At 40.8% G+C, this 19,957-nt stretch overlaps 2 protein-coding genes across 3 annotated transcripts; both read left to right on the plus strand.

Moving 5' to 3' along the window:
- The first annotated feature begins 301 nt into the window (after nucleotides 1–301).
- Nucleotides 302–14,154, plus strand: LOC117261907 (lactadherin-like). 2 transcript variants are annotated; one of them, XM_033634601.2, is made up of 10 exons: nucleotides 302–520; nucleotides 4,312–4,437; nucleotides 4,522–4,653; nucleotides 9,294–9,407; nucleotides 9,811–9,992; nucleotides 10,083–10,238; nucleotides 10,862–11,006; nucleotides 11,783–11,967; nucleotides 12,065–12,220; nucleotides 13,129–14,154. In XM_033634601.2, the coding sequence occupies exons 1-10, from the start codon at nucleotides 445–447 to the stop codon at nucleotides 13,270–13,272; spliced, it is 1,416 nt and encodes a 471-aa protein (XP_033490492.1). In that variant the 5' UTR covers nucleotides 302–444; the 3' UTR covers nucleotides 13,273–14,154. The 2 variants fall into 2 exon arrangements, with proteins under 2 accessions (XP_033490492.1, XP_033490424.1); XM_033634533.2 differs by having other exon boundaries at nucleotides 303–520; nucleotides 11,765–11,967.
- Nucleotides 14,155–17,291: 3,137 nt separating this feature from the next.
- LOC117259217 (hyaluronan and proteoglycan link protein 3-like) lies at nucleotides 17,292–19,924 on the plus strand. The gene is made up of 5 exons (XM_078162739.1): nucleotides 17,292–17,306; nucleotides 17,368–17,621; nucleotides 17,713–17,858; nucleotides 18,710–19,012; nucleotides 19,277–19,924. Exons 1-5 carry the CDS (start codon nucleotides 17,292–17,294, stop codon nucleotides 19,564–19,566), a joined length of 1,008 nt encoding a protein of 335 aa, XP_078018865.1. The 3' UTR covers nucleotides 19,567–19,924.
- The last annotated feature ends 33 nt before the right edge of the window (nucleotides 19,925–19,957 follow it).

The following is a 19,957-nucleotide window of genomic DNA, read 5'->3' on the forward strand; positions in this document are numbered from 1 at the left end:
AAAAAAAATATGGAAAATAAAATAAAATAAGGCCAAAAATAAACATCCAAGCTAAACTGAATTTAAAGGTTTTGTTTCAAGTTGTAAGAATGACCAAAAATGCAAGGCACCTTTAGGCTAAATTAAAGAGTAAAAATAAAGAAATGCACAAAGATCAAACAATAACATGAATTAAGATGCTGGGAAACATCTTACTGTCTCAGTCTGTTTACTGACCTGGCCTCGAGCTCCCCGCCCCTACAACGTCACATGTCCTTAACTCGGGTATTATCGAAAAATCCAGCTCTCTCATTCATCACCTCGTCCTTCCTTAAAATCCCAGTAGGGATTCCGATATTTCCCACAGCACGTAAAGGCAGCATTGGTGAGAAGTTTAGAGACGCCGCGTCGCTCCGAACAAACAACTCAGTGCGGAACAAACAAAAAAAGTGAGGGTAAACAAATATGAAACGTCCCGGAAATGTATTAACAGCGACTTTAACAACATGTATTCTTCTACTTTGCGTGTGTTCAGTCAGAGGTAAGTGTTTTTCTTTTTAAACCACCTACATAAATCTGGTTAATCGCTTTCATACAGAACTCCTGTTGTTTGTTTGTGTTGTTGACAGGTTTCTACTTCTAGCAACAGACTTCATTCATTTTCTTTCCATACAGTCCATAAAGTGACTTTGACACAGAAATATGTCACATAGTCTTATTTTCCGTACCACTTTCTTCCTACGCTGTCAGTTTACCCTTTAGTTCACAGGGCTATTGGCTTTATTGAGTCTTGAAGTCTGGTTTTGTTTTTCCTACTGTGTGTCATTGTCTCTTGGTGGTGGGAAAAGAGTGGGCTTTAATAAATGACAAAAAGGGGAGCTGTTTAACATAATAATTATAATATTCTCTATCATTTCTCATCACTAAATCATCTTTGAATTGACTTCAGTGTTCAGTCATGAAAATATGTTTTCCCCTGCAAAAAGTCAGTATGTAATTTGTAAATCCTTTATTCCAACATGGCAATTTTTTATTGTCATGGTAGAACAGGTCATTAAATGTGAGACCACCCTGTTATTACACGAGACTCTGTCATTACTATTTTACACACTGATTATACTGTAAGAGACAGGTTTGACAAAGAAGTGTCACTTGCAGTAGTGAAATGTAATGATTTATCTCTAGGGGGATTTCCTGTAAACAATAGATTTGTACACATTTTATTTGTGCTTATATTTTAATATATTACTGTCCCTGAGGACGTCTCTGTGGTCACACCAAGAGGAAGTGCAGATGGGGAGGAGAATAACACCATATGTGCTCCTGTCTGGAGCCAACCTGAACCAGCTGTCCACTCACCTAACTTTAATGCAACCTGGAAATGTGCCCCCATTTGGGAGCACTTAAAATGCCTCGATTCAGATGTGTTTTATGACAGTATGTGAGGGTCATTCGTCTGCTGCCATGATGTTCATCAGGGTCTATTTTGGTTTGCTCATAGTTACCCACCTGTCAGTCAGGTGTGCTGCGTGTCCTGAGCTTCTCGGGAGCTGCTGCACCGTCATGTTGTGTAACTGCTCATTCCTGAGAGAGCTGCATGCATCTGTGCAACCTGGCTAATCCTGCAAGCTCTTAATCCTGCACGTAGAGACATTCTGTTGTCAATGCCGGCTGTATGAAAGCAGATTTTCCATTAGAATATACCTGTTACCAAATATTATTTTCAGTACCTATGCAGTAGGAAACACTAACTGTTATTGTGACTTCCTTTCTTGCTCATAAAGACACCATTCCTTAAATACAGAGCTGTAAAAGACAAACTAATTACATTCCAACACTTATTTGTAGGACACTTAGCCTACAAGGATTTTGTCTCCACACCAATTTTATGAAACCATATAAAACACATTCTTCTGCATAAATTGTTCCCTCTTGTGAATTGAGTCGTCTGCCAAAACACTCAGATTTGTTCTCAAGCTTAAACATGTCACTTCCATAGCAAAGCCAGTCTGCCAAGTTCCTCAAGGTGTGACTGTCAGATGAGTTTTGGTATGAAACTGTTTGAGTATAGACTCAATGTCATGAATCTGAGCCTCATTGATGAGGCATAGAAAGGGAAAGTCTGCAGTATTTACACATGTCCTACAGGTTTTTACCTCATAGACGCCAAAAACAAAAAACATCAAAGTCCAGTAGTTCCACCTGGTACTGCCCAGAGCTTTAATGACGACTCTGACGTGGCATCTAGTGACTCAGCTGGCTGGTCAAAAACATAAAAACACAAAGATTATAAATTAAGGTTTTGTAGTTTTGACAGTTCCAGTGTGACTCATAAATCTGTGTCCTGCCGCTCCCACTTGAGGGCAATGCCATCATTTTCCTTATCCAGCCAGGATCTGTGACTCAGCACTTTGGGCCTCACAGCTGAAGCCGCGGCACCACTGGTGTTTCAGATGCTCCAGTGACAAAGAGGAAACACAGATCTCTCCTTTTCTCTGTTCAGTAGAGATTCTGATTAAAACTCAGTGTGTTGGTTGAGCTCTAAGAGATCAAACAGTGGCACAAATGTAACCCAAACTCAGCACTTTATTTTAACAGTATCACTGTGATATTAAAGAGTCACCCAACCAATTTTACACGACATTCCTTTCCTGTTTTTGTCACAGAGTGTACTGTTCAGCCTGTGAGATGCCTGTTAATGTCATCAGGATCATTTTGGCAGAAAAGTTTTTTAGCAGAAAACAAACTGGAGATGTGGAGTTTGACATGGCTATTAACCAGGGCTGAACTGAATTATGAGAAGCTTTTTTTTAAAATCAGTCTCTTGTAAATACCCCAACTTGATGAGAACGCAATTCTAAATTGCAAGACGGCACCTTCTAAAGGAGCTGTATATGACATCCAGAGCATTAACATTGCAGCAAAGCACTATTTGATTGTTCTTTGTTGTGGTAAGCTCTGCATGCATGTTAGTGCATGTGAGTCCCTGTGTGTGTAGACTGTAAAAATAATGGACGTATCTATCATGACATCACCTGTTGGTTTGTGGACTCCAGTTGTGAAGCATTGAGTTTGGCATCTCTGCCGTCGCCATTTTGTTTTTTTAGAGCCAGAAGTGACCATATTTGAGAGGCTGGCACTGTGGTGGAGTGAGAGGTGGATCTGACTAAGAAACAGAGAACACTAGTGGCAGACAGCCTGTCACTAATACCAGCCAGCCTTTATCATGTGTAACTTCAAGCCTTAATAAAAGTTCCAGCTTTAAATGTGTTTATTTCTGCTGTAAAGTTGGGCATATTGAAATGACTATCTATGGTCTTGAACTGACTTCTGGAGCCAGCCTTGAATGGCTGTCCAGAGAACTGCAGCTTTTGGCGCTTCTGTGTTGGCTTCATTTTTTAGTCCAAGGGGTTGCCAGACCTCATTGTCTCCACAGTTTCCAGACAGTTGCTTTCCTTCTTTGAGTTAGTTGCTAATTGTTAACAGCTGCTTTTTAAATCTCCTTGTGTTGTGTTGCACACAGAACTTGTTGTCAAGACGTCACACAAATCCAGTCCTGCTGGTTGTCCCTTTTAAAAAGAGGTCACTGTTGCTAGTTCTGTTGCTGGCTTAAAGGCGAGACAACTCTGTTCCCCCTATTCTGCGATTGCACCTTTTATGCAGAACAGTGAGCCAGCTAACAGTGCAACATTTCTGCCTTGTACAGGCAGTGTAAAGGGGCCACTAATAGCTCCGTCAGCACTGTTGCCATTGTTAGCACCGTTAGCTGCTAGCTGCCGGTGCAGCCATCTCCATGTTGAGAGCTGTGTGCAGACATTCCCAGCTCAGACTCTGAATCACAGATATGCTCTTACAGCTACTTTAAATGTTTTTCCTGAATAATTTTCTTATGATACTCTTTGTTTTCGGCCCAATCCAACTTTATTTTCCTCTACTACACATACTGAATTGATTTGCAAAACCAGAATTACTTGTGACAACGTCCAGAGAAGGAGTGGGAGCTTGTTCTGTTCAGCTGAGGCTTAGACCTTAGATGGGTTGACAGTGATAACATAACAAGATCAGGAGGCTATTAGTTTACCCATTCAAGAAACAGCATAATACTCAAAACATGTGTTGTAGCTGCACTGTACTGTTGGCAGTGAAGAAACTGATGTCTGGTATCCATGGTAACAGGTTACATTCACCACCATTGGACAACAAAATGGGTTAAATGTGAATTCCATTGGCAGAGCAATTTTTTTCACTGTGTTAAGGTGTTGTAAGATTGATTTTTCATAGCTGTTGGATTGATTTTATAATTTCCACTTCCTGTTTTTCTCATTTCCTCAGGTGACTACTGTGAAGTGAACGTTTGCCTTAACGGAGGAACATGTGTGACAGGGATAGGAGAGGATCCATTCATCTGCATCTGTGTGGATGGTTTCGGTGGAGACACCTGCAACCTGACAGAGATAGGTACGGAAAAGTGCAACATATTGGAGGATAGGCACAGTTAATCATACACTTCAAACTCATCTCTTTTTTTCCTCCTTCGCTCAGCACCCTGCAGTCCTAACCCCTGCAAGAACGATGGGTCGTGCGAGATCATCGCTCCGACCAGACGGGGAGATGTTTTCAATGAGTACGTCTGCAAGTGCCAGCCCGGCTTCGAGGGAGTGCACTGCCAGATCAGTAAGTTACATGAGCTGCTTCTCTGACCTTGAACACTTGAAGAGCTAGACAACATAAATATATCAGAATTTTACCATCAGTCGAGTGCATACTTGTACACTGATATTGTGCTACTTATTTAGTGTTGACATAAAGGATCCATCATTCAGGGAAGGTTGTATGGCCTAGATAAAAGGCACAGCAACTAGATATAACAAAAAAAATGAATGAAAAAGCGAACAAATGGGAAAGTCAAGTCAAATTTTGTCTGACAGGCAGTGTAATACAAGTAGCAGAGTAGGCTCCACGTTCAGCAGATTTCTCTGTAAGTGTGAACACATGAGGTTTTTCCATCCTGTCATAGCCCCGGCGCTAGAGGAGATGTGTAGTCAGCTCAGCAGTTCCATGAAAGGGCCTCATTCAGCGGGCTCTGCGGTCATTCTGTTTGGCTAATTAGTGAAAGACCACTCCAAGTCTCTTAGCATGCAGACGCCCTCCACGCAGGTTCAACACTGCATCTGTTTGTGCTCGGGCTCCACCAGATCAGATGAAGAATTTGATAAGAGTGATTTCCATCATATCCTCTTAATGTAATGACTAGGAATTTTTGCTAAAGTTCACGTTTATCTGTGGAGGAAAGACTTAGAAAAGGGAGCAAATGGAGGATTTTTTTTCCCCAAGTGTGAATCTGATTATCATAATTCTCTGAACTCTGACTGACACCCATAATATGGAACTAAAATAACTATAAGCTTTGTGTATATGACTACTGTAAGCTAAACTTAATTCATACTATTACTGAAGAGGCATTTTTTGTGAATGAACAGCTCTCCCACTCGAAGCCCACAGCCTGACCACCAATTGCAGTCTTCATGCAGTCTGGTCGTCTACTCCCAAAACATTTTCTAATTTTGAGTCAGTCAGACGTCAAAGGCCGGGCTGGTGTCGAGGTACAGAAATCGGGTGGAACCTGTCGCATACATCATGTACTGTCAGTGGTGGAATGTAACTAAGTACATATATTCAATTATTGAAGTACAAACCTGACGCACTTGTACAGATATTGTTCCTTTTACCCCACTACATTTGTCTGACAGCTTTAGTTACTTTTCAGATTACAATCAGTCAGATCACTGAAGTAAAAGTACCCATGAATGTAAGTCCAGAGTCTTAGGTAAAAAAAACACCTACATATTGTTACATGTCAGTAGTAATTGTAGATCATTTCATTGTTTCAGAGCGCTATTTCCACTAGTTTTAAAACAAAGCTTCCAACAAACAGAGAGTTTGTTTACAACAATAAACGCATGATTTTAGCTGTATTTTAACTTATGTAGAGTTTATTTTGGTCTGCAGTGATCGCTGACAGTGTTGCTTGCACTCTGATTCCATGGCTGCAGCTCAAAATAACATGAGACAACTGTGTGATGAGAACTAGGGGGAAAAAACAATATTTTATCTGACAAATACTTCACACACTGTTAACTGGCTCCCTTTATTATATAACCAAACGATATCCTGGGTAAGATGAGCTAGCTTGCAGGCCTCTGGATTGGCCATTATTGATTTTCTTGATCAACTGAAGGATGGCATGTTCCTTTGTGTGTTGAGAAAATTCTCCCACTTAAACTTTTATAAACTTTTTAAAAACCCTCTTGGATCAGCTTGAAAATGTACAAAGGCAAATACAGGTTTTGTTTCTCTGACACTATGAAAAGCTGACTTTTAAGAGATACATGGTTTTCAGAGGACAGCCATGCTATAAACATATGATCATCTCATAAAATATGATGCATTGCTGAAACAACTTGAGTATATAAAGAGCTAAAATGAGCAGTTAAATGTAGCATTAAAGGGATAGTTCAGGACCTTTGAAGTAGGGCTGTATGAGATACTTATCTATAGTCAGTGTATTTCACAGAGTAGATGGCGGTCGGCGTACTCCCTGTTTGCAGAAACAGACAGGACTATCACCCATGAAGCTCACTTCTGCATTGCTGTGGATGAGGGTTAACAGCAAAACATATTTTAGTCACTTCTTCCACCACTGTGTACAGTAAATCCAGACATAACATCACAGTTAGAACTAATGCAGTGATAGTGGTTAAATAGTATTGCAGAGGTTATTAAGGTAAAGTTACTCTGTAGTCGTCTCAGATCAAATCAGTGAGGCTTTCCTGCCCCTCCTCTTGGTAGGATCACCTGTTTCTCAGTGTTATTAGCTGCGTCGTGCCCCTGTTGTCACAGCCAAAGAGGCATTTGTTTCTAAGATGTGACAATCCTCTTAGTGTTAACGGGAACAAGAATTAAAGCGAACCATGTGGCATTACGTCAACCTGTCATCTGCTTTAGTTCTGAAGTCTGGTAGAGCTAAAAAGACCGGTGACATGAGGCTGGACAAACATTACATTTAATGTGTGTTTTTGCTGTGGAATTTATTTTGTAGTTTGTACAGAGTTAAACTTAGTCAGACTTTAACTCATAATCATCAGATTAATATGTTTTCTTCTGTATCAAGAGCAGTCCAGGTGACTGTTGTCTGTACTGCTATAAACCAAAGTAGCAGGACTTTTCATGACACAGATGCACCAGAATGGAAACAAAAAGGCTACAGGCTAAAAACACAGAGGTGTAAAGTAGGTTAAAGTTAAATACTCAGACATTCAGCAGAGGATAAATTCAGTGTATTGTTGACAGTCAATGCAGCATAAAGCTGACTGATGTTCCACAGGTGGTGTTTTACCTTGTGATCAGAAATTAAAACAGGGCCCAGCATGACTTGATGGAATACAGTAAATGTATTTTAATCTTGACCTCCTCCCATTGCATGCACACACAAAGATAATAATGCAGAAGGGCCGCATGGGCTGTTATGACTTTGTTTGTTTGTTTTGTCAGTAGCTTCCTTTTCTTTGGTCTCCAGCCATTATAAACACAACCTACAACTCCAGTTTAAAACAAAAGCATGTAATATGGGCCAATGAAATTGTGACTTGTACTTTTTCACAAAAGTCCAGCTCTATTTCTATTTTTATTTTCCAATGACAATTAACCGTTACATATTTAGACTCAGTTCAGGAGTTTAGGATTACTTTTTTTTTATTTAAGTGGGGTCCAAATATATTTTATGATTAGATTAATTCAGGTACATGGTTAAAAAAAATTGTCAGCTAAGATTTTGTGTATATATTAGATATAGAAAACATATTAATGCAAATAAATGAATAAAAAGTAGCAGATTAGATAACAACTTCCAGTATCAGCAGACTTTTGTGACGTAAACAGATACAGATTGAAGCTCTGTGTTACAGCCAATATGTGCATACATATATTGGTAGATTTAGTTGGCTTGTTGTGTTCAGCTGTGGGTTTCAAGTGGACTGACTTGGAGGAATCAGCAGGGAACGGAGATACATACACACAATACATGCAGTAGATTCAGGTTAACTTCATAAGCATACATTAAGATCCAGTTAAAATCACAAATTTTCCCAGAGAGAACTACTATCTTTGACCAGACCATCATGTATATATACACAAAGATACACATTAAAAGAGCTCCTCTAGTAACAGCACTGCTGGTTTTCTGTCTTATTAGTTACCTGCAGTCACCCCGTGTCCTTGAAAGACCCCAGCTATTTATAGAAAACCACAGTGACCGTGAGGTCTGTTATGTTATTTGGTCTAATGTCTAAATAGTGTTTTAGGGCAATAGGGCAAGGTATGTGCAATAAAGCTACAGCCTGCACTTTTTCGGTACCTGCTTCAATAGCAATGACTTATTATGGTTTAGGTATTATTTTTCTTATGTGAATCTGATTGTATGAGTTTCTCTAACCATTTGATTCAGCATCCCTCTGTGAAAATATTTCAGTCCTTTTTAAGATGAATGAAAAGAAAATAACATGCATATATCCCACTAATCTAGCTAAACATCTTATATCATAGCTCGACAGGCTGTGTGAGCATGCCACCTTGTGGAGTTCGGTGAGCATTACATCTGCAGCATTCAGAGGGGGATACAGGAAATTATCCAGACTTGCATTGTTGCCATGGCTACTGTGAAGGAAAGGAAGGCTTTTATCTGTAAAACTGGATTTTTAATAGCAGGAGAGAAGGCTGGAAAACCTCACATATTACATTCATTGTCAAATCTCACTATCAGCTGAAATATAAATTGCATTCTTAATAGCCCAGTTTGTACGTTTGTCCTTTGTGGATTTTAGAGCTATTATTATTATTATTCACTTCCCACAATACACAGTTAGTTTGTGGGCTAACTACTGGTCAAACTCCATGGATATAGCCTCCCAAAATCTCATGTAACTGTTCACATTTATCAAGTAATGACACAAAATACAATTATCGACTATGACCATTCACCTCTAACCTGCTGTGCCCTGTAAACTGGCTGCCAAGAGTTTCCCGTCTCTACATCGTCGCCCTCAGGGGCATTTCTGTCATCATGTTCGATTTAAGAGAAACTACTTGTCAACACCTGTATGTTGGAGACACAGTGAGGCTATTGTGGCCCTCCACCTGCCGCAGCCTTGCTGTGGGCAGGTGTGCCCCACGTCTCTAACAATCAGCTTTTTTGTAATTCCTTATTAAAGTTAGTCTGAGGAGTTGAAAATGATTCAGAGAGTGGTTATCTTTTTCAGATGTGAACGATTGTGCCAACCAGCCCTGTAAGAATGGAGGGATGTGCCGAGATCTCGATGGAGACTACACCTGCCAGTGCCCCTCGCCATATGTGGGAAAGCAGTGCCAGCTACGTACGTTCACCAACCACCATATCATATTTCACACAGTTGTCTCAGATATGTATACGCTTATGTATTTTGCTCTTCCTCAAAAACCTTTTTCAATAAGTTCTGAAAAATTGTAAACAACATCAAATATTGTGTTTCTGGAATTGGCCAAAAGACAAAATATTATGTGTGTATAAAATGTAATAATTACTATTTCAAAGAGTGGTTGTTCTTTTAAGTTAAAAGACTTGGAAAATACAAAATAAAACACCTAAACTGAAACAAGATTTAGCACCACAATAAATCTTTGTTTTTTCAGTGGATGGTCAACAAAAAAAATAGCTGTAATTTTTGTTGTTTAAACTGTAGAGACTCACCATTAAAGTGCTTTCACCCTTGATAACATCTGAATGGCTGTGTGTCCCAGGTTGCATTTCTCTGCTGGGGATGGAGGGAGGAGCAATCGTGGAGTCCCAGATTTCAGCTTCCTCGGTGCACTACGGCATTCTGGGTCTTCAGCGCTGGGGTCCGGAGTTGGCTCGACTCAACAACCAAGGCATCGTCAACGCCTGGACATCAGCCGTCCACGACAGGAACCCCTGGATCGAGGTAAGAGAGAAGTGAACACTTTCAAATCCTGAGAGCTGATGAATAACAACTGTGAAGCCAACTAATGACTGGTTAACTGGTTAACAACAGATTAACATGCAGAAGAAGATGCGTCTGACGGGCATCATCACTCAGGGGGCCAGTCGCATGGGCACGTCTGAGTACATCAAGGCCTTCAAGGTGGCGAGCAGCTTTGATGGAACCCTTTATACCACTTACAGAGCGGATGGACAACGAAGAGACATGGTAAGTGAACTTAAAGGAACAGTGTGTAAGATTTAGGGGGATTTAGTGGCATCTAGTGGTGAGGATTGCAGATTACAACCAGCTGAAACTTCTCCTGGTTGGAATTCTTTCTGTGTTCATTGTTCAGGGGTTTTTAACTGGGAGCAGAATTATCCGCAGAGGTCTCCTTCTCTTCAAAACAAACAAACCTGGTGATTTAAACCGGTAAAAACACTGAAAAAACCTGAATTTTTCGATGTTCTCGTCGTGGATGGGCCTCTAGCTACGGTGGTTGCCACAAAAACATGAATGGCCCTATCTAGAGCCAGTGTTTGGTTTGTTCATTCTTGGCTACTGTAGAAACATGGCAGTGCAACATGCCAATCTCTATTGACAAGGATCCGCTCCCTGCGTAGATATAAAGTGCTCATTCTGAGGAAACGAAAACACAATGATTCTTATTTCCAGCTGATTATACACTAAAGAAAACACACTTATTATATAATTTTCAATTTCTGCCAATGCATCCTCCTAAATCTTAAACACTGGACTTTTAAATATATATATTATTTATTTATGTACTAGCAGCGAGCGTCTTTTCCTTCACATAACTCACCTGTTTTTTTCATGTCTATGTGCTGCAGGTTTTTGTGGGCAACACAGATAACGACAGCACAAAGACCAACCTCTTTGACCCTCCCATCGTGGCCCAGTACATCCGTATCATCCCTGTGATCTGTCGCAGGGCCTGCACACTGCGCATGGAGCTGGTGGGCTGTGAACTCAATGGTAAACACACAGAAAAGACAAATTTTAACGCACACAGCAAGCTCAGAAGCTTGCCAGATAATGATGGTGGATAGAAAAACAAATTTAAAGTCAATACAAAAGGATGAATGACCTACAGTCAGTTCAAGTCAAGCAAGCCATAGCCTCTGTGAACTCAGGCAGAAAAAATTGTATAAATATGTACAAATTCCTGAAGCGGGGAAAAGTGAGGAAAGTCTTTTGTTTAGCTTTCCTTCTGTCTCCTGTTTTACTGTGTTGATTTCTTCTTGCTGTGGTTACCGGGTTTATTTCAACTGCATAACATGGCCTCCATCCAGCCGTGGTTAGATAGAAAATGCATAGCATAAACAGCATTCTGTGGTTAGACCTCAACGTGCAGCAATAAAAGCAGTGATTTATAGCAATCATGCAAAGACAGAAACACAAATTTGTGGGTGTTTTTCCTTTGTCTTCTTTGAACATAATAGCCAAAATGTTTGCACAGAAACATGGTGAATGTTTACACACACTGCATATTTAGCTTTATACACTTTATTGCATGCATTCTTCTGCTCTGTGTGCCTCTTTCTGTTCCTTCCTCTTGGTCATTCATGGGTGTGAAAATCTTTTAAATCAGCCTTTCAAATATTTCTAATGATCTTTAAATGGATGATGGGTGAAGTTAATTTCTTTGGGTGTATTCTTCTCTTCTTTCCTCTTCCCTTTCTGTCGCTTTGGTCTCCCCTCCCTCCGTCCTCCTGTCTGCTTTCGATTCACAGTTTATTCAAACACGGCAGGTTGCTCAGAGCCTCTGGGAATGAAGTCTCGCCTCATCTCAGATGGGCAGCTTTCAGCCTCCAGCTCTTTCCGCACGTGGGGCATCGATACCTTCACGTGGCACCCTCAGTTCGCCCGACTGGATAAGCAGGGAAAGACAAACGCCTGGTCTCCTGCACACAGCAACCGCTCAGAGTGGATCCAGGTGAGGGGCCACCCTCAGCTGTAACATGTTTTTATTGGTAAATATGTCTGTTGTAGAAAGCTGTGTTTAACAGTGTGACTCTTTGTTTCTTCACCAGGTTGATCTCGAGAAGACAAAGCGCCTCACAGGCATCATCACTCAGGGGGCCAAGGACTTCGGGGTGGTGCAGTTTGTGTCCGTGTTTAAAGTTGCTTACAGTAACGATGGAGAGACGTGGAGTATGGTGAAGGAGGAGAACACTGGCAATGATAAGGTCAGACTTGTGTGAATACATTCTCTAACACAGTATACTGTATATGTCTGAGTAAATGAGTCTCAATTAAATGCAGAGCTTTTAAAAAGGCCCTTAGAGTGTGGAATAATACAGAAACCCTGTGAGGCAAGTGAGAGAAAAAAATCCATTTTCCAAATCTGATGTAAATTGTTGGAATTGTTTGTTAAATTGCCTTTTTCCAACCTGTGGGACTTGAACCAGCAACCCCATCTCAAGTCCCTATGGTTTGAGCTACTGCCACCCTAAAACTGAGCCGCTGCCGCTGCCGCTGCCGCCCTCATCAGCACAGGAGAGAAAGAAACTATTAAGATCAGACTCAGAAAATGGATCACCTTTTTTCCTGAATTTACTCTCTAAACTTTTGCAGTAGTTTACAATAACTTAATACTTTTTTTCTGAAGTGTTTTACATCACCCCACTCTTTAAAAAGCAACACACAAAGCCTAAAGTTTTTGAAAAAGAAGTTTAAAATGCCAGCTTCCCTTCCTGTTCTCTTTCTCTCCATGACTGACACATATTTTATGTCTCTTCCTGAAAGACCCGTTTTCCTCATCACAGCCTCTTTCTCTGAGAGCACTTGGACATGTCTGGCTGCACTCAGATGATCCAATAAAACTGGAAAACAAACTGTGATGTTTTTACTGAGCACAGGGCTCACGTGGTGTCTTGACATAATGCATGTTAGCCAGGCTTTGTCTTTATGCTCTGAGCATCTGGGTGGGGCTGTTAGGATCTGAGTTGTAAGGTTGTCAGAAGCCCCTGATGACAACTGGTCAGTAACACGTGGCGAATGTATTTACCAATTACCTGTATCACCTTTGAACGTGTTTATACACAGCAGCTTCTGCTCAAGAAATAATTAACACAACTTTAACATTTATTTACAGCTTTTCCAAGGCAACGTGGACAACAACACCCACAAGAAGAATGTATTCGAGCCTCCATTCTACGCCCGATACGTCCGAGTCGTCCCCTGGGAATGGCACGAGCGCATCACTCTACGCATGGAGCTGCTGGGCTGCGATGACTAATAAACTCATCACTCACTCATCTAACAGTGCTCCATCCTCATCTGATCGCTCCATCTCCCCAAACCGCAGCAGAGCAACGGATCTGGAACAGAATCATCTGTTCTGCACATCTGTTTGTTCCTCTGGATGAAGATCCTGTCGGCTGCTTGGACTGTAACACTTGTAGCACTTTCTGACTTTTTATGTTTATGTTAATAACATTGTTTTACACTGCTCATAAAGAATCTTCTATGAAGTATCAATGATTTGAATTTTAATAGCTTCGGATATAAACAAAAGTTGTTTAGATTTGCTTTTAGCCCGTATTATAGTCCATATTTGCTCCGTCTAAGAATTCAAATTAAAGTCTGGACACTTGATAACAGTGCTCTTCGCCTCCTCCAGTTGTGCTCAAGCTAAATTGCAGGTATACAACTTTTTCAGTCCTTTCTTTGCAATCCCACACAGGTCAACAGCCCTGCTATTTTTTGTGGTTTTAACAGTCTGCAGACGACAGATGACAAACACCCAACTGTTACTGGAGCACAAACTAGCATTACGACGCAGGGCCTGCGCAATATTTAGCATATTTTGACATCTCAAACTATCCTGGAAGAGATAATAAGTAGCTTTAAACTGCAGCACACTGATCTGTTAAATGATGGACTTACAAACTGTAGAGCTTATTGCACGAAGAGATTCATGTGACATTGGATGTTTACACATTTTAGCAGTTTCTTCCACGTCATCCTTACAATTAATTTAATTGTAATTTAATCCTTTTTACAACAAATGTGAAAAGAAAGATGTGTAGAAAATAAGCATTGTTTTACATTCTTTTTTATTATCATTATTCATTGTTGGTCTTGAACTGAGATCATTTATTAAATGTTAAAAAAGAAATCTTTGTGTGTGTTTCTTACCAGTTAAGAGATAGAAAACATGTCTTTGTTGTGCTTTACTATGAGCTGATAACAGTCTATATCCCACAATAGTCTTATCTGATCAGACACTGTCCCTGTAGCTGCTGGTGTTTGGTTTCTGCATGAACACACTGGTCCAAAAAGTAGATCTTCTTCAGGAGCATATTGCTGCCACAAGCTAACATCAAAGGAAGGATCTGTATATTTAACTTATAGCTCTCTGAATAAAAGAGAATTAAACTCAAATGTTTTGAAGAAGAACCTGCTGTAAGTTATCTTCTGCTTTCTTACATGAAGAACAAACTGCCCCACCCACACCGAGATGTTGTGAGTCTTCTCCATGCTGGACTTCCAGGCCTGCTGTTTACAAGAGTAATTACACCTTTTTAGATACTCATCTCCCTGCTAAGCTCACCGTCCTGGTATGTTTGGCCCCTGGCGACTGCCTTCATGTCTATGAGATGAATACAGTGGACTATGGAGTGTCTCTAACACGTCTGTCCTCACTGTGTGTGTCTGTGCATTTTGTATGTGGATGTGTGTTTTATGTATGTTTTACCAGAGCATTGTAAAAGATTACAGTGCTCACAGGAAAACACATCTACCAGCTGGAGTGATGGAGTGATGGAGTGATAGAGTGATGGAGTGATAGAGTGCGGATGCTCTGCAACAAACATCTGCTTTCTGAGAGTTAAGGAGGGAGGCAAAGTTTTCTCCCAAGATATTGGTCCAAGATCAGAAATAAGTCATTCAAAGAGCCATAAGAGTGGCAGAGTGTCTAAGTTCAAGGTCTTTTGCAGATTATCCCATGTATAAGGAGCACTGTAAGAGAATGACATTCTTCCTAGTTCACTTCTGATGAAGGGAATGTGAAGCCTGTTCTGTGAGCGAGTACCAAGATTATGTGAGGTCTGAGCTTTATAAATGAACAAATACCAATGCTGTTCCCGCCTCACAGCCAAATGTGGCCTGCCAACCTTTCAGTAAAGGTGGCAGTGATGGGTGCTGTAAGAATCTCCTGTAATGAACATTAGAGCTCAGTGGTGGACAACGTGCTGTGATTTCAGTGTAGAGACAGCAGCTTTTCTGTGTATAACATCATTTGATAAAATAATATTTATACTATTAAGATGTAAGTCTTAATCATATCTAACAATCATAATCTTTTCAGACTAAGGTCCCTGAAGCAAAATCCTATCAAATGTTGGGCTGTGACAATTTAGGGTAACTGAGTAGCAGTGTACCTTCTATCATTGTGTATATGTATTTTATTTTAATAGTAATGTTGAAGTCCTATGACTTATTTTCTGTTTTTCTACCTGTGAAGATATTTGTGACTGAATTGTTAAAATGATGTTCCGAGCCTTTGTTTGATATTGAAAACCCTAAAATAAAGTTGTTGTTTTTTTTTTTAAAAAATCAATGGTTGGTAGAATAAATAACATGGTGTTGAGTTTGAGATTCAACTTTTCAGTTAAATAATTTGTCTTTTAAATCTGTGAATTTTTGGTAATTTTGCAAAAAACCAATCTGGGAAACTGGTAAAATTAACATTGAAAGAAAAATTAAAAAAAAAAAAAAATAATACAATCAAACAAAGCTACACCAGAAGTTTTTTATTTTTAATTTGCATTGGTCGACTTAAACTATAAATGTACATTACTGATAAACTGAAGTGGGAACTCCTCTACTTGGCACCTCCGTCTCCCTTCACTCACTGGCTGCATGGTAGCAGGTAGCCTGACAGCAGCAGCTCTGCTACTCTTAAGTGAAAAGTTATTAACTGTGACCATAGAGCTGCACCTGACTGATTATCGACAAAGAGGAGACCAAATTTGTTATTGATGCTTCGTATTCTTTGACAAGGATCCCACTGAGTGCATCAGAGCTCCTGGACACACAGATGATTTCTTTCCAGCAGCATCAAAGATTTCCCTTCGAGAGGTTTTAAATTACGCAGGCAGAATATCGAAGTGTTAACGGTAAGTGAAGAAAATACGTATCTAAAAAATGACTGGGCGTCAAATAAGTTCTGTAATCTTTATAACGCGAATCACCTTATTAGTCTAAAGAGCATCTGAATTCACTGTACGATTTTTAAATTGACTTTTTTTTGTTCTCACCTGGCGTCAAAGTGAGATATGTTCCTTAAATTTAATCAACAACTGTCATATTTTTCTTGAGGCTGGGTAATTCGACATACTGGAGCAAAGTGTGTGATGTGTGTGATTTTGGTGAAGTGGATAATGAGCCCCATGTTGTTTGATACTGTACAAAATATGATTTAAGAGGATTCATGTGTCATGAAATGGCTCGGCTATATTGTGGTGCTCAGATTAGCAAACGCTGGAATAATTTTGTGGCAAAAGCCTAGAAAGGAAGGCAAGATACATGTTTAATTGGGCTCGAATATATCTTGATGTTTCAGTGCTGCACAGTAAATGTCTCTGTGAGTGATCCAGCTTTCTTACACAATGATGATCTAGTTATTTAGGATGCGTTTGTGGCTTTGCTAGGCCTACGTTGGATTCTAGTTCTGGCTTGCCCATGGGCCAGGCATAATTGTTTGCATGACAAACTAAAAAAAGATATTTATCCATTGTTACGGGCACGTATACAATATGCTAAAGATACTAAATATACCATTTACTGAAATGGCTGCAGCCTAAATACAATCTATAACCTATAAATCTGTACCTGTATTTCACTGTCTTAAAAGCGCACCAAAGTTGTCCAAATTATCAAAGTCCTGTTCAATAGACAGAGCTCATTAACATGGTGTCATGCTGCCCTCTACCGGCCATGCCCTGCTACAACTCCCAGAGGTGCAAATTCACAGGGTTGTGTGTTAATTGAAAACTCTTGCAAAAATAATGCAGTCATACAAAAGTAATTACTCCACTGTGCTTTGAGGCACTAACGAGCCAACCAGATTTCTCTCCACAGGCTTTGGGGATTGCACAGAGAGCATTTAAGGATCAGGATTCATCCTCACAGCCAGAATGATGATGTGTTGTCTACAAACTCTGCTGCTGCTGTTGCTGAGGCTCTCGGGCTTGGCCCTGACTGCCCCTACAACACAGAACAATTTCTTCTACCATGACTTCCTCAGTGGAAATGGCAACAAAGAACGTATGCACATGATAAATAAAATAATGTCCGATATAACCCAGGTGTTTTTATCTGGCTTCAGGTCACTGATGTAAGGTTTGTATTTTCTACAGTTCATTTCAGTGGTGTGGAGCTCCATGTGGACTCTGCTCAGCCCTCAGTATCTGCAGTCAGAGGGGGCAGTGCCACCATGCCATGCAGGTTTTGGTATGAGCCTGAGCTGAGCTCGCAAAGAGATGTGCGGGTTAAGTGGTCCTGGCTGCCTGCTGCTGGGGGACATGAGACAGACGTGCTGGTGGCTTTGGGCTCTCGCTGTCACAGTTTTGGGGCCTTCAGGTTGTAACGGATTATATACAATGTTTTTGATGTTTGTATGAATTTGTTTGTCTTTTATTAGTTGCCAGTATGTCTGTTATCTGTTGTTCAGTGGTCGTGTGCAGCTCAGACAGGATTTCCCAGGAGATGCTGCACTTGTGATGACTGACCTCCAGCTGAATGACACAGGCCGTTACCGCTGTGAGGTGGTGGACGGAGTGGAGGACAAGAGCTCTTCAGTTTATCTGGAGTTACGAGGTACAATATGTCCGCCTACACTGATACCATGACTTCTATTCTCAGAGACAAGGGTCCAAACTTTTCACATTTCATGGATGGATGGATGAAGTTATTTCACTTTGAGTGCATTTTGTGTCTCTCTGTGGTTGTTTTGCACCTCTTTGTAGTTATTTTGAGTCCCTTGAAGGTCCTTTTTTGTCCGTAATTTTGAGACAAGTTTTCTATTTGCAGTCATTTCATGTCTCCTTTGTGCCTCTTTGAGGTCATTTTGTGTGTTATTGAGTCTCTTTTAGGTAATTTTGTATCTTTTTTGGTTGTTTTGTGTCTCTCTGTAGTTGATTATGTCTTTTAGTGGTTTTTTGATGTGTCTCTTTGAACTTCCTTAGTAATCCTTTGTGGTCTTCCTGTGTCTCTTCCTGGTTGGTACATGGTAATTTAAGTGACATTTTGCAGGTGAAGGCCAAGAGGGTCCTCACACTTTGGGCCCCTGAGCTGGACTTGTGCACACTAGGCCTGTTCAGTAATCCATCCATGCAGCTAACATATTCCAGTCTTCTCTGGAATAGAGATGTGTTCATGTCTTGCATTATTAGAAGTATTATTCTTATCACTGAGAGTGTGTGTAGTAATAGTAGAAGCAGAAGTACTTGAGTATAAAATTTTGTAAAAAGTAGGGGCTCTTTTAGCCGTAGTTGTATTTCATTATTATAAGGCTTTTTTCACAGCAGACATTTTGGCTCATCATAGACAAAGCACAGGTGTTACTTACAGCATTAACAATGTCCCTGCTGTGTTCAAGCGTCCCAGTGAGTAACCTCTGAAGCCCACGTACCTTTGTGTAACACTGTCTAATTAATTCATCCACCCAGGTGTGGTGTTTCCCTACCAGCACCCTCGTGGTCATTATCAGCTCAGCTTTCTGGGAGCCCAGCAGGCCTGTGAGGAGCAGGGCTCCACGCTGGCCACCTTCACACAGCTCTTCCAGTCCTGGAAAGAGGGTCTTAATTGGTGCAGTGCAGGCTGGCTGGCTGACGGAACAGTCCAGTACCCCATCACCCGGCCTAGAGTGCCCTGTGGGGGGCATGGCCTCGCCCCAGGTGTCCGGAGCTACGGCAGGCGGCACCTGCAGCTTCATCACTATGATGTCTTCTGCTTCTCCTCTTCGCTGAGAGGTGAGGTGGTGTGAGACCAACAATGTCACAGGTTCAAAATCTGGTCCTGAAGGAGGGGTTTTTCACAGCAGAGTTTGACTTCCAATAACAGGGAGAGCACAGGAGTTAACAATAATATTAACGAGGGCTTTATTTGAGTGTCTCAGTGGGCCCTGACAGTGTGACAGTGAGCACAATGTTTTCTAATGTCTGTCTGAAACACTAAAATGTGTCAGAACCTGCAGAAAGTTCTCTAAATATCACAATAAACATGTTTTGTTAAAGGTAAAGTCTACTATCTTCAGCCCTCTCACAAGATGAATCTGACTGAGGCTCAGCAGGCGTGTCAGGAGGACGGAGCCGAGGTCGCCAAAGTCGGGCAGCTCTATGCTGCCTGGAAACTCACAGGCCTGGACCGCTGTGACGCTGGCTGGCTGGCAGATGGAAGTGTTCGGTACCCCATCACCAGGCCACGGAGAAACTGTGGTCCCTCTGAGCCCGGGGTGCGCAGCTTTGGCTTCCCACCTCCTCAGCACAAGCATGGAGTCTACTGTTACAAGTCCGCTGATGAATGAATCTAGGTAACCGTCAAAAAATGTTTCCTCATGAGCTGCTTCATATGTTAATATGGAAACTGAAGATGATGAACACAAGAGGTAAGCAGGAAAACATGCCACAAAGTTATATTCAGGCTACTTCTTCAGACATGCCCCATTTTTTTCTTGTGGTTTTATTCCCTATTTTTCTATTAATATGTTCTGTGTGAAATTCTCTTGTTGGACGTGTAATGCCTTTATTACGATGTTGACTCACTGTTGATGCTATAAGCTATTGAAATTACTCTGCAGACTTGAGTTGAGATAATTCTGTTTCTCAAAAAAATCTACTGTATAACCATGTACCTCAAGTGATTTTCACATCACTCAATTTTTACATAATTAGAAATCTAACTTGTATAACAAAGCT

The sequence above is a fragment of the Epinephelus lanceolatus genome, chromosome 2 (assembly GCF_041903045.1).
Source record: "Epinephelus lanceolatus isolate andai-2023 chromosome 2, ASM4190304v1, whole genome shotgun sequence".
Taxonomy (NCBI): domain Eukaryota; kingdom Metazoa; phylum Chordata; class Actinopteri; order Perciformes; family Serranidae; genus Epinephelus; species Epinephelus lanceolatus.

What these genes read in the sequence shown, in the direction of transcription:
- LOC117261907 (XM_033634533.2), top strand. Translation starts at nt 445, where the DNA reads ATGAAACGTCCCGGAAATGTATTAACAGCGACTTTAACAACATGTATT. An exon ending in GGGAGTGCACTGCCAGATCA is followed by an intron (nt 4,654 to 9,293) that starts GTAAGTTACATG and finishes TATCTTTTTCAG; the next exon opens with ATGTGAACGATTGTGCCAAC. An exon ending in ACCGCTCAGAGTGGATCCAG is followed by an intron (nt 11,968 to 12,064) that starts GTGAGGGGCCAC and finishes TTTCTTCACCAG; the next exon opens with GTTGATCTCGAGAAGACAAA.
- LOC117259217 (XM_078162739.1), top strand. An exon ending in CACAGTTTTGGGGCCTTCAG is followed by an intron (nt 17,622 to 17,712) that starts GTTGTAACGGAT and finishes TCTGTTGTTCAG; the next exon opens with TGGTCGTGTGCAGCTCAGAC. An exon ending in CTTCTCCTCTTCGCTGAGAG is followed by an intron (nt 19,013 to 19,276) that starts GTGAGGTGGTGT and finishes GTTTTGTTAAAG; the next exon opens with GTAAAGTCTACTATCTTCAG.